Below are 14,559 nucleotides of genomic sequence, written 5' to 3' on the forward strand. Positions count from 1 at the left end.
ATGGCAATTACAAAACATAGAACCACTTTTCTTGCGATATTTCAATGCAATTTGTTTTCCATCTAAACTTCCACTAGCAAAATGGTAGTTCCTTATGTCACCATATTGTTTTGTAATATTTTCCCAATGATGTTCTATTGCAAACTGCAATTGCAGTGATTGCAGTACATCCCAGATAACTTTACAGGCAAAGACATGTCTTCTTATATTTTAACATCATAGGGAATTATATACTCAGGGATGCAAAAGATCCCCTTTGTAGCCATTAGATGTCTGAGATAAAATTAGAAAAAAACACAAATTAAAAGTATTGACACTCCAGCCACTATTAAAAAAATAACAATAGAAAAAAAGAAAAAACAAACTCCTGATTTTTGTTTGTATGAAATGAATAACAATGGGATATCTATTTTCCCTTCACAGGTGCCAGTGTAAATGCCAAAGCTACATGGGACCAATTAACCCGGGGGTTTTCAAATGCCCTCAGGAGAAAAGATAAAAGATCTGGCACCGGCGCAGGCAGCGACAAAGGTTGGAGGTTCGAAAAGGACATGGAATTTCTCATACCTGTAAAGCAAGTACGCAGCGCCTTTGGTTACATACCGGAGAGAGGTTATGACACGAGCAACAGTTACGATGACAGCAACGATAGTTTTATTGGCCTGTCTCAACCTGATATGGAAATAGATCATTTCAGGGAAGAAGACGATCTTGGGAAATTGACTGTTCAGCGAGAGACAGAGGCCAGTAGATATATGCAGCCACCTCAGACGAAACAAGAAAGTCAAGACCAAATTGAGGATGAGACTAGTACTATCCTAAAGATGACGAAAGAGCGCCAGGCGGATAAATCAAAAGTGTCGGTTAGGTTGAACTTTTTCCGTTCTTTGATGCCAATCATTGATTCATTCGACGATGATCAGTTTATGAAGTTGCAAATAGAAATGATACAAGCTGTACAAAAAGTGAAGCGTGGTCCTCCTCCAGTGCCATACCAGCGTCCAGCACTATATACACACGTGGGATTTTCTTCAACGGTGAGTTCATTTTACAAAACTTATGTGGTCATGTTTACTTTCGTTGGTTTTAATTTTGTATATATATATATATATATATATACATATATATATATATATACATACATATATATATATATATATGTATGTATATATATATACTAGCCAAGCTACAACCCTATTTGGAAAAGCAAGATGCTATAAGCCTAAGGGCTCCAATAGGGAAAAACAGTCCAGTGAGGAAAGGAAATAAGGAAATAAATAAATGATGAGAACAAATTAACAATAAATCGTTCTAAAAACAGTAACAACGTCAAAATAGATATGTCATGTATAAACTATTAATAACGTCAAAAACAGTTATGTCATATATAAACTATAAAAAGACTCATGTCAGCCTGGTCAACATAAATACATTTGCGAGTTTTTCGGCACACACACACACACACACTAGTGCGAGTTTTTCAGCATATGCTGGAAACTCCGGGTTTTTCAAATCTGAAATAATCAATTTTTCTAAATCATGTAAATCCAATCAGATTTCAGGGTTGGGGGGGGGGGGAGTTCATCTCCACCTAAGCTGTGCGTGGCACTCGCTCGGTCTACTCTGTCATTTCTTTTTGTGTAATGTCCACGATAAACGCTATTCAATCTACTATGCTTACCTCCACGTGGCTATGACATGCCTGATGATTCACGAAGTTAAGCAGTGTAATCGTTGTTGCTTCTATGAAAACATGTTAGCAAACAGTAGTTCCGAGAATTCATCATAGAGCGAGCTTTAGACAATCGGATCATCCTATGAAAAGCCCTTCAAAATCTGATAGCCAATAGGAATGTATTTAAATAAGGTACTGTGTTTCCATTGGAGCAACGAGCTCAGTGGTGGGAGCTACTGTACATTTAGACTAAAATTGTCACAGTTCGTAAAGGGGAAGATAAGTATGCTGGAAATAAACATACATGAAGAATTACTTTGAAGAGGTTAATACAAAGTAATACCTTTACCTTACAATAAGTTAAAATGAAAATAAGTATCTCATTATATCAATAATTGGAAATATAGCTTCAATTAAGGATAAATCTCTTAGATCATACTTTATTATTATTATTATTATTATTATTATTATTATAGTCGACTCAATATTTAGTGGCAGTTCTGAAGCTGAATGTTTGGTGTCGAATCTAAAGCTTTCGGCCATTTTACCTGGAGAAGTCTGAAACAGAAGATATATATATATATATATATATGTATGTATGCATGTATATATATATATATATACATATATATATATATATATACATATATATATATATATATATAAACCAAGATCTTGAAGTTGGGACAGTTTCCGTAGGTTATAATCCAGTATATATTTTCCTTTTCGGATATTTTTTTATCCAGGTGGCCAATGGAAAGGAAATTGGAACCTTGGAAGGTTTAAGATCCCAGGTCCACACAGGACGTGTGAGAGAGAGAGAGAGAGAGAGAGAGAGAGAGAGAGAGCATATTATGAAGTTAGAGTACTAAACTTGATTCCAGTATACCGAGGTTGATATTTATATGTCAATCCTTCATGGAGAAGAACAGGATTAGTATGGCACGCTCAATCAGTTAATCCGTAGGAATTAAACTGGTCGGATTTGTTTTCTCGTATTTAAGCCCCTATTACACGTATCCGGTTTCCCACGGCGCCGTCGGTCGTGACGCTAGCATATGTTCAAACCGGAGCGTGTGATAGCAAATCGGCCATATGAACGCTCACCCACGGCCGGCCGGATGAACTTTCGGCAGTCCTAACTCACCGTATGGTGTGACATCAGTTTGAGGAAGCACCTCACAGAGGAAGGTCTACAACATGGCAAGCTCTTGCGCTAGTGATTTCATGAGTGACTTCATAGAAATTTATCGAAATGAGCCATGTTTGTGGTTCATTAAATCTAAGGATTATTCAAACAGGGAAGTGAGAAATGCAGCATATGGCAAATTAGTCAATAAACTTAGAGAAATTGATCCCAGTGCTAATAAAGATACCGTTGTTAGGAAAATAAACAACTTGAGGAGCTCATACAATAAAGAGCTTAAAAAAGTGCAAGCGTCTAAAAGTTCGGGGAGCGGTTCAGACTCCATTTATACGCCAAAACTCTCATATTTTCATCTGATGCATTTCATCAAAGACCAAAATGTGGAATGTGAACCATCTGTTTCAAACATGAGCCTTAATACACAGGAAGTCGATGAAGAGGTATGTATACTCATGTCATATTTTATTTACAAACAAAAGATAGCTTACAAATATTCAATTGAATAATTCACACTATTTCTTTATTTAAATATGTGGATAATTCATTACCAGGCAGTAGAAAAGCAAATTAAGAATATTATACATTGTCCTTCCATGCAACTTTTCCTTCGTTATTGAAGTAATTTATGAATGTATCTCATACTTTCTTAGCAGCATTGGGGGTATTTCTCATAGTCCCTCTTTGCAAGCCTGCCAGTGATTGTTCGACTTGACTCATATTATCTTCAGCTTGTTCTTCAGACTCATCTGGGGTATAATACCCGATAAATTTTGCGCATAAAAAAAATATGAAGTGCACAACAATCCAATACTACATATTTAGTATTTCTTGGCAATAAATTTATAGCAGTTTGAAAGATACGGAAGCGCGAAACCAAAACTCCAAAAACGTTTTCGATAATTCTGCGAGCCCTGCTCAGGCGGTAATTGAAGATCCTTCTCTCATTTGATAAGTCCTTTTGACTAAAGGGTCTTAAAAAGTCAGTTCGCATCGCAAAAGCTTCTTCGCCTATAAACACAATAGGTAATACTTTTTCAGAACCTTCAATTTTATTAAGATTTAATTTTCCTTTACACACTTTGTCATAAAAATTGGTCCTGTTTATTACCCCTCCGTCTGAAATTCGTCTATTGATGCTGAAATCACAAAGAATAAATTCATACTTTGCATTGGCAATGCCCATTAGTACCATACTGTGGAAACCCTTGTAGTTGTACAGGGGCGTAGGAGCGTTTTCCTGATGGGGGTGGCTAAATTGCGAAATGTCACTGAAGGCGGAGCCGCAGGCTCGAAGGCATGGGGGGGAAGGGGGGTCTGGGGGTCTCCCCCAGGAAATTTTTTATGAGGAAACACCCTCAGATGCAATTTCCTGGCATCTGACAGCATATTGTATCAAAAACAAAATCATATTTTTGGAAGATTTTTATGTGACCAATTCCAATTTTTACACAATAACAATCATAAAATACCAATGATATATATGTATATATATATATATATATATATAGAATAATTGTAAGTAAGCAAAATTAAGAACAAGCATATTTCTAATATAAACATACATATTTGAAAGTCATGCCTGAGACCAGAAAATATACATATCAAAAGTGTATGAATAATGTACAGTATAATTAATACTTTATAAGCTCTGAAATTATATAAAAGTATACATAATTAAAAAGAATTATGAAGAAATTATATATATATATATATATATATATACATTCATGCATATGTTTATATGTGCGATATTCGTCAACTACATGTGTTCGCGTGTGTCATGTTTACAATTTATCACTGCGTATCAATGATGTAGTTTGTTACTATGATAGTGTTTGGTAATGATGGATAGATTAACATATGTTTGCACGGTATGCACTGGAGGTCAAACATTATAAGTGGCTTGATTCCCAATAAGGGGGCTGCTCTCTGTAAAACTAAGCGAGTGACGAGTGACGGGCCTGTGAAACTATGATGCTGGGTACTAACATGATACGTTGGCAGGGGTGGGAGGATGAGACTGTACAAGAGCTGTTGCCAGAGATGAAATGCATGTACAAAATGTAAATCTGAATGTTTAAAAGCATATTTCCAGTATAGTAGAATGGTCCTGATTCTGGAGGTGGCACAATCTTGACACGTTTGCCATCCACAGCCCCAACAGTGATGAAAATTCCACTCTTTCAAACTCCTTTGAGATTTCTTCCCACTCTTGCTGTGTTGATGGAAACTGATAAACATAGTAATAGAGAATTATTTAACATACAAGGTTTATGGACTATGGTAGAATGAATCGGAAGTTATTTAAATAAATACCTATTTTACTTATAGAATTTTAGAACTTATATTTAACTATTGTTTCTTTCTTTCAAAACAATTTTCATGTTCATGTTAATAATTATTTTGCTTTTTCTTTCAGCAATCTCAAGAAGACGATCTTACTGAAGAGAGAGAAACCCAATATGAAGATGATTCATCGCTACTGCCTTCACGGCATACTTCATCAGAGTCACCGGCACCACCAAAAAAGCGCAAAGCTGATCACGTTTTGGACCTTGTAGCAAAAAGGATGGAAGCACCTCCAAATTCTGAATTTGATGTGTTTGGTATGTATGTGGCTAAAAAATTACAAAGCTTGCATTTAGCAAACCCGAGGATGTATCCGGTTGTTAAAAAGCTAATAAATGACGTTATCTTCGAGGGTGAAATGGGCACATTGACGCCCTATTCACGAATTGACCAAGACCAAGCTCCATCTTTATCTAGCACTCCTGTACGTACTCCAAGCCCAAGTCACTACCAAGCTCCATCTCTATCTAGCACTCCGGTCCTTAAGGTACGAATGCAGGTGTCCGATTTTTCTTTTCATGTCCTTACAAAGCTTTGAGGTGAGAGAGCTTCTCTAGACTTACTCTCAACTGCCAGGTTGGTTTGGGTCGACCCACAGGTCCTGTGTCGACTGTAATTGAGCTACAACCGTAGTTGGAAAAGCAGGATCCTATAAGCCTAGGGGTTTGTACCACTTTGTTTGGATGAATTCTGGACAAATCGGATAGATATTGAAGTTTGAAGTTCTTGAAATATAAGTCTTGTGATTCTTTTGGTCTCTTCTTGAAGAATACTAGTCATATAGAACCTGGGATTCGCGCGCAAAGGTCATACAATGCACGCATATTTATATAATTCTTCTCTCTCTCTCTCTCTCTCTCTCTCTCTCTCTATATATATATATATATATATATTATATATATAAAACGAAACATGTTTGGCATTGTACTATATACTGAGCATTACAGGGTCTAGTCGCGCACACACACACACACACACACACACTGTAATTCTGATTGACCTGTTAAAACGTTTTAAAACGATCCTACAAATTGTTCGGTAACATTTTTGAAGCTCGATCCTGTATTGGAAGTTGATTATTATTATTATTATTATTAATACATGCTAAGCTACAACCTTAGTTGGAAAAGCAGGATGCTAGAAGCCCAAGCGCTCCAACAGGGAAAAATAGCCCAGAGAGGAAAGAAAGTCAGGGAATAAATAAACTACAAAAGAAGTAATAAACAATCAAATAAAATATTCTAAGAACACTAACAACATTAAAACCATAAACTATAAAAACCTTAATATTTAGAACAAATTTTGGTCCAGGGATTTGATCTCAAATCTAGAGATTTTCAATTAAAATTGTTTAACTTATATTAAAATACTGGTAAGTCCGTGGCATGAGAAATTTTCCCTTGTGCTATGGCGTCCCTACTGCAAGAAAAATAGGCTAAAAGATGCATACACACAGCGCTGATGTTTCGTGTTAACACGCCATATGACGTGTCAACACAGCAACAGATTGCATCATATCAACGACGTTTTTATTTATCTGATGCGTGTTACGTCAGAAAGATTTGATTTTTTTAGTGGAGTGAGCACGTTCTTTCTTTATTATCCTCCAATTTTGTGTTGTAAAAATTGAAAATGAATGAAAATATGTAAAATGAACTCGATGAAGAAGAGGAGCAGTTAGTAGCAATAGCTATGGTGCTTGCTACTCTTAGAAAAAAAAAAACTCAAATGTGATAAACGCCAAAAGGGATAGTTTGGGCGAGTTTCATCACCTATTTCCCCAGCTACTGTCACAGGTAAGCTCCCTAAACGTAGTCGAGAGAGAGAGAGTTGACGGCTAGATTTCTGACGTCACACGTGTATATCTTGCTGTTAAAAAGGTCACGACCTGATAATGGAGCCCATTTTTTTTTTACACCCAGGTTCTGAATACACTTTCCGTATTCCTCTATATTTTTTTTTTTGGGGGGGGGGTATAGAATTATCTAGAAACAATTTAAATTCTATAATTATCCTCTGTACCATGGTCTTCCACTGTCTTGGGTTAGGGTTGTCTTGCTTGAGAGTACACTCGGGCACATTATTCTATCTAATTTCTTATCCTCTTTTGTTAAAGTTTTATAGTTTATAAAGGAAATATTTATTTTAATGTTACTCTTCTTGAAATATTTTATTTTTCCTTGTTTCCTTTCCTCACTGGGCTGTTTTCCCTGTTGGGGCCCCCTGGGCTTAAAGCGTCTTGCTTTTCCAACTGGGGTTGTGGCTTAGCAAATATATATCTATTTTGACGTTGTTACTGTTTTTAGAATGATTTATTGTTAATTTGTTCTCATCATTTATTAATTTCCTTATTTCCTTTCCTCACTGAACTATTTTTGCCGGCCTTGAGCTTATAGCATCTTGCTTTTCCTACCAGGGTTGTAGCTTGGCTAGTAATAATAACAATAAGTCCTTAAACACGCCAGATTTCCCGCTAGCCGCTTAAAACCCGCAAATCAAATCTTAATTCCACTAAAACTAGTGGGATTCCAATTTCTCGCCAGTTTAGCAACGCTGGTACTCCCAGCCCCCTGGTGGTGACTCTGAACACAGCGTGTCCCGCTTCGATGAGGAAGGTTTGTGTATAAAATTGTGCTCGTCGAGAGATATCTGTTAATTTGGCAATTGTATAACTTTGTTATTACTCAAATATCAAAAATGCCTAAGATGAAGCATGGAAAGAGGTATTTGGCGGCTTTAAGAAATATCCAAGCTTTCAATGCTAAAAGAAAAAGCTTAAATCGAGAAAAGAGCGCTACACCATCATCTCCAACAGTTCACGAAGGGGAAGTGAGTCAATTGATACTTGAGTCTCCCATCTCGATGGTCACTTTAACCCACGTGGGAATTTCTTTGCCTGTGAGTACTACAGTCTGATAATAATAATAATAATAATAATAATAATAATAATAATAATAATCTTTATTTCAGCAAAACCTCATTTGTTTCGAGGTTAAACTCTTGAAATGCAATGAGAAAATCATTTTTATATAGGAATGCTTTTAACTTTTAATTTACTAATGTTTTAATTTTTTTTAAAACATTTATTGTATGAATTCTACTGTAAAATAATCATTGGAATTTTGTGTTGCGGGAACATTACTGATTACAGACTTTCTTTTGTTTTTCACTTTTATGATCTTTGTCTTATTCAAGAATAGTTTTACACCATACACACACACACACACACACACACACATATATATATATATATATATATATTTCTATATTCGGGACTGCAAATTTTCTGTCCTTACCTTACTATCCCAAGTTTGAATCTGTAATCGCTCCTCTTAGATTGTTGGGGATTAATACTACATTTTATTATCAGAATACTATTGACAGAAATCTAATTTGTAACACACCTGACAGTGATGAGAGTATAGTTTATAAAATACCATGTAGAAGTGGACATTTTTATATTAGACAATCTGGAAAAACGTTAGATAAACGAATCTTAAATCATAAGTATAATATAAGAACAAACAACAAAAGTAATGCCATTTGTGTACATAATACTGTACAGTAATATATGTAGTTACCCAGTGGATTGGCAACATTCACAAATTTTGTTCAAGAATAATGATTTTATAGAGAGAAATGTCATTGAAGGAGCGTGTATATTTTAGAGTAGGAATAAGAATTTTAACTCATCTTCAGGCATATATAAATTGTATCCTTTTATTTTACACAGTATAAAGTGTCAGTACAAACTCAAAAATGTTATTCAATAGCTTTTTTTTTTTGGGGGGGGGGCTTGTTTTGTTTACTTAAATGCTTGTCAAACGTTTCATTACTTGTTTTCCTGTTAACTTGTAATTTCAACTTTTACTAGTTTGAACCCCATGTTAAACTTTTGCCTGTTGGGTAGTAACCAATTTTTTTTTTTTTTTTTTTTTTTTTTTTGCATAATAAACGCTCCAAGAAGAGGTGGAGTGACGGACGAAACTTTAGAGCATTTCTACATATAGACATTTTTCTATTTTCCTTATGGAGACTACTATATATATATATATATATATATAGCCAGTTGAAATGTTTTCATAATCAATTTTATTCTTATCTTATATGAACTATTCCAAACAGATTTTTTTTCTTACAGCAATGCCGATAGAAACTTATTCTACTTTTGCCTTTTATTAAAATACAATATTTCAATAGTTTACGTTATTTGTGTGATGATTCTACTACAACCAAATATATAGATACAAAATTATACAATATTCTACGTGAAATATTAATCAAAATATATAGCTTAGAATTTTTATACGTACGTAGAAATGTTACTTAATATGCAACCTTTGTTGTTATATATATATATATATATATATGTGTGTGTATATATATATATATATATATATATATGGCAGCTATTGTTCTGTTTGTAATACCTCCAGAAACTTTAAGAATAGCCGGTTATCAATAAAATGGCAGTTTTTATTGACAGTGCCTTCAAGATAAGAGAATCTGGAAGGTGATTCGAATGTGTATAAATGAAATTTGTAACATCTTTAACTCTATTGAATAATGAACATAGGACAAAACATTTTCTCTTCCTTAAGTCACAATAAGGAGCAAATGCGTAATCAGGTAGTAGCCAATCCTGGATGTGGATCTAGATGTGGCCACGGCCTAAAATTCACACCAAAGCCAAGGTCACACTCGCTCTGTTCATTTGGCCGTTATTACGTTTTCCACTGATGAAAACTTACTCGGAAGATTTAACAGTTATCGTAAATTCGAAATTATTATTATTATTATTTGCTAAGCTACAACCCTAGTTGGTAAAGCCCAAGGGCTTCTACCGGGAAAATAGCCCAGTGAGGAAAGGAAATCAGGAAATAAACTACAAGAGAAGTTTAAGAACAAGTGAAATAAGATAGAATAGTGTGCTCGAGTGTACTCTCCAGCAAAAGAACTCTACCCCAAGACAGTGGAAGTTGTATATTCTGGAAAGGCTTGAAACATGCATGTTCTACTTTTAGCGTTATGAATATTCATTTTTATGTTGTTACCGTTCTTCGGATATTTTGTTTTCCCGTGTTTCCTTTCCTCACTGGGCTATTTTGCCTGTTGGAGCCCTGGGCTTGCAGTATTCTGTTTTCCAACTAAGGTTGTAGCTAAGCAAGTAATAATAATAATATTAATAATGTGTTTGTTTATCTTTGTGGCGTTTTCTATTTATAGTTTCTTCAGAGAAATATATTGTTGGTCAATGGTTATCTGCTAATATGCGGTTTGTTATTGCAGGGTATGATCTTTGACGCTGCCCAGTTTTATTGCTATATTTATATTGTCGTATTTGTTATGTCATGTTGTATATTGCCCTATCAAGCATGACAATGCATTGAGAGACTGACCATAATATACAGCGCCCAAGCCCCCTCTCCACCCAAGCTAGGACCAAGGAGGGCTGATGACTCAGCAGATAGACCTATAGACTCCCCAACCCCCCATCCTTAGCTCACAAGGATGGTGAGATTGTAGCTAACAAAGGAACTAATGAGTCTGAGCGGGACTTGAACCCCAGTCTGGAAATCACCAGGCAAGGTTACGGTGGTCGATGTGGCAATGTCCCTGACTGGTGATGGCCAGACTGAGCTTCGAGTCTTGGTTCAAACTCATTAGTTTCTTTGGTCGCTGTAACTTCACCATCCTTGTGAGTTAAGGATGGGGGGTTTGGGGGAGCCTATAGGTTTATCTGCTGAGTCATCAGCAGCAATTGCTTGACTCTCCTTGGTCCTAGCGAGGCTGGAAAGGGGGCTTGGGCGCTGATCATATGTACATATAGTCAGTCTCTAGGTCATTGTCCTACTTGGTAGGGCATAACCACCGTCCCTTGCGTCTGTCATTCATGAGTGACCTTTAAACCCTAAAGGACGCAACCACCAGGCGTGTTTCTATGCAAAGGTGCTATGGGTATTTTTTAGAAAAAAATCCTCATGTAAGTACACATCTCTCTCTCTCTCTCTCTCTCTCTCTCTCTCTCTCTCTCTACGCCGCGGTGGTTCCCACTTGTCACCTGATTTAGACGTGAAAAATGTCTTAAGATCTTTCGGTACAGGAATTGTGGACAGAAGTTTTGACTAAAACTCTTTCTAAATTACCTAACGCTTTAACTTACTTGTGAGTCACATTTTTTCGACTAAAAGATAAGAATAGTTATCATAGGAACATAGAAATTATAGGTCTTAATAGGTTAAGGAATGAAATTCTATATATATATATATATATATATTCTCTCTCTCTCTCTCTCTCTCTCTCTCTCTCTCTATATATATATATATATATTTATATACAGTATATACTCTATATATATATGTTACTCTCTCTCTCTCTCTCTCTCTCTCTCTCTATATATATATATATATATGTATGTATATATATAAATTATATATATATATATATATGTGTGTGTGTACTCTCTCTCTCTCTCTCTCTCTCTAATATATATATATATATATTTCTGGAGGCATAATAATCCACAGCATAGTGTTTATTGAGGTAACCGCTGAATCATTTCCAGTCCAATTCATGTTACGACCCAGATTGAGTGACGCAAGCGATGCTAACACAATGTGATGTAAGGGATTAGCATGTGAATTTTTGTGTGCTAAAAATAGATTTCTGATTGTTGGTATAGTGTAAACCACCACAGAACGTTCTACCTACCTTGTAGGTTGGCCACGGCACCAGCCACCCGTTGAGATACGACTGCTAGTGTTATTGGGTCCTTTGACTGGCCAGTCAGTATTACATTGGATCTCTCTCTCCAGTTACTGCTCATTTCATGCTTGCCGACACTTACACAGAATAGTCTGGCCTATTCTTTACACATTCTCTGCTTTCCTCACACTTGATAACTGAAATTACCAAACAATTCTTCTTCTCTCAAGGGGTTAACTACTAAACTAATTGTTCAGTGGCCACTTTCTTCTTGGCAAGGGTAGAAAAGACTCTTTAGCTATGGTAACCAGCTCTTCTGGAAGAAACACACTCCAAAATCAAACCATTGTTTTCTAGCCTTGGGTAGTGCCATAGCCTATGGGCGACCGACAAATGAGCGGCGAATCAGTAGTGAGAGTATTCTGAAAGAGCGACAAAATATACTATTAAAAGAGCGGACGACCTGACTGCCTCATTATCCTCCCACCTCCCACCCCTACCTACTTCGTTCCGGGGTCAGCCAGTTAACCTTGTCGGTGACCTCCAAACAACTGGTCAGTGTGTCTGATGATTCCACCCAGTACAGTCAAGTCGTGCCAACATGGAGTTCACCATTACAGAAACTAACAAGGGAAAGAAATGCATAATCTATGAAGGTTACAAGTTTAGAGTCGACGCAACATTAAGTGATGGAAGTTTTTCATGGCGGTGCACAAATGGGAAGTGTAAAGCTCGAGTGAAAACAGACTGTGAAATAGGTAGCATTGTCCCTGTGCAGTTGCAGCACAATCATGAAAATGATGAGAGAAAGCTTGAACGACAACAACTACGTACTGCAGTGAAAAGAAAAGCAAGTGATGACATGACAGCAAGGCCGGCAAAAATAATTAGGACAGAACTTTGTAAAGTTACGGAAAACAATCTGCAGTCTGGTGATCTGAAATGTCTGGCACAATCAATATACCGTGAAAGAAGGAAGCAATATCCTGTTTTACCTAAAAATCGTGAGGAAGTTCATCAAGCGCTTGAATCCATGAATACCACCACCAGCAAAGGCGAAGAGTTCGTGTTGGAAAATAACCCAGACACAGGCATTGTTATCCTGTCATGTACAACAAATCTGGAATTTCTGGTAACTTCTGCAGAGGAGATTTTTATTGACGGGACCTTATAAGAGTTGCCCAAAATATTTTTATCAACTGTACTCTATCCATGGCCTATGTAATGGCCACTATATTCCTTTAGTATATGTTCTTTTAAAATGTAGCCGCTCTTTTAATAGTAAATCTGTCGCTCTTTCGAGAAAATGTTGCCGCTCTTTTAACATATAGTTTCGCTCTTTTGTGAAACTCCGCTCTAAGCAAAGGTCTGAATAGAACTGATTACAAATTCCAATACAGTGACAGAGATTACCTTGAAGGATCAAGAACTGACAGTTCGAAGGGTAAAAATCTGGCTTCCCTTAATTCGGGTGAGGGCATTTCCAGTTATTTTTCCTCCAAGTGTACGACGGTCTCCCTTTCACCCCCCAAAAACAATGGAAAATAGGCTTGCTTTTTGCAAAAGTCATTCCTTTGTCATGGGGAAATCACTTGGGGCTAATGGGAAATCCAGAACCGAGATGGAGTTATATATATATATATATATATATATATATATATATATATATATATATATATATATATATATATATATATATATATATATATATATATATATATATATATATATAAAGAGAGAGAGAGAGAGAGAGAGATAAAGCGTTAATTGTGATACCGTAAAGTAGCCATTTTCAACCGGGGTTCCGTGAGAAATCGTAGGCCTACACATTTTCCATCGTAACGTATCGATCGAGATTTTATTTTCTTCAATATTACTAAAGGGGAGTATTACAAATGGCGGTGAAATGGTTTGCACAGTAGGAAAGCAATAGGGTTTCTAGATGGCATGAGTCATACGTCTACTCGTATTGCACTGTTCAACGGATTTCATAAGTGCTTTGAACTGATCAGCTAGCACTTCTGTGTTCCCGTTTTTAATTCATAATTAATCTGCCTTGAACAGAGCGAGCAACAGTTTACCTTTCAACCGTCCTTTAGTAATTGCGAAATGCTGAGATGTTGAAATATCTGTAAAAGAAGCATTCAATTGATGAAAAGAATCAGAAGTAAGAAGTCTCTCTCTCTCTCTCTCTCTCTCTCTCTCTCTCTCTCTCTCTCTCTCTCTCTCTCTCTCTCTCTATATATATATATATATATATATATATATATATATATATATATATAGTTTTAACATATTTTTTTTTATTTTTCATTACTTCTCATGTTTATTTATTTGCTTATTTCCTTTCCTCACTGGGTTATTTTTCCCTGTTGGAGCCCCTGGACTTATAGCATCTTGCTTTTCCAACTAGGGTTGTAGCTTAGCGAGTGATAATAATAATAATAATAATAATAATAATAATAATAATACGTTCTCCGCCTGCGAAATTCACTTCTTTGTCATGGGGAAATCAGTTGCGGCGTAATGGGAAATCCCGAACCGAGATATGCGGCGAAGCTTTCACTCTCGTTTGAAAAACCCTTGAGACAATTTATCTCATCCCAAGAAACATTTTATATATATATATATATATATATATATATATATATATATATATATATATATATATATGTGTGTGTGT

The 14,559-nt window shown here is 36.0% G+C and overlaps 1 protein-coding gene across 5 annotated transcripts in view; it reads left to right on the plus strand.

Moving 5' to 3' along the window:
* Window positions 1-14,559, plus strand: part of LOC137645639 (uncharacterized) — a 43,632-nt gene that overhangs the window by 11,254 nt on the left and 17,819 nt on the right. For 3 of the 5 annotated variants that reach the window (XR_011045322.1, XM_068378458.1, XM_068378457.1), the window contains exons 2-3: window positions 424-1,037; window positions 5,242-5,658. Coding sequence is in view for 4 of the 5 variants with exons in the window: in XM_068378457.1 (XP_068234558.1) it covers window positions 424-1,037; window positions 5,242-5,658 (1,031 nt within the window). In the remaining variant the exon portion in view is untranslated. Of the gene's footprint in view, window positions 1-423; window positions 1,038-2,622; window positions 3,263-5,241; window positions 5,659-14,559 lie in introns of those variants that run through there. The other 2 variants (XM_068378460.1, XM_068378459.1) reach the window with 2 other exon arrangements.

This window comes from Palaemon carinicauda, chromosome 8 (genome assembly GCF_036898095.1).
Source record: "Palaemon carinicauda isolate YSFRI2023 chromosome 8, ASM3689809v2, whole genome shotgun sequence".
NCBI classification, from domain to species: Eukaryota; Metazoa; Arthropoda; class Malacostraca; order Decapoda; family Palaemonidae; genus Palaemon; species Palaemon carinicauda.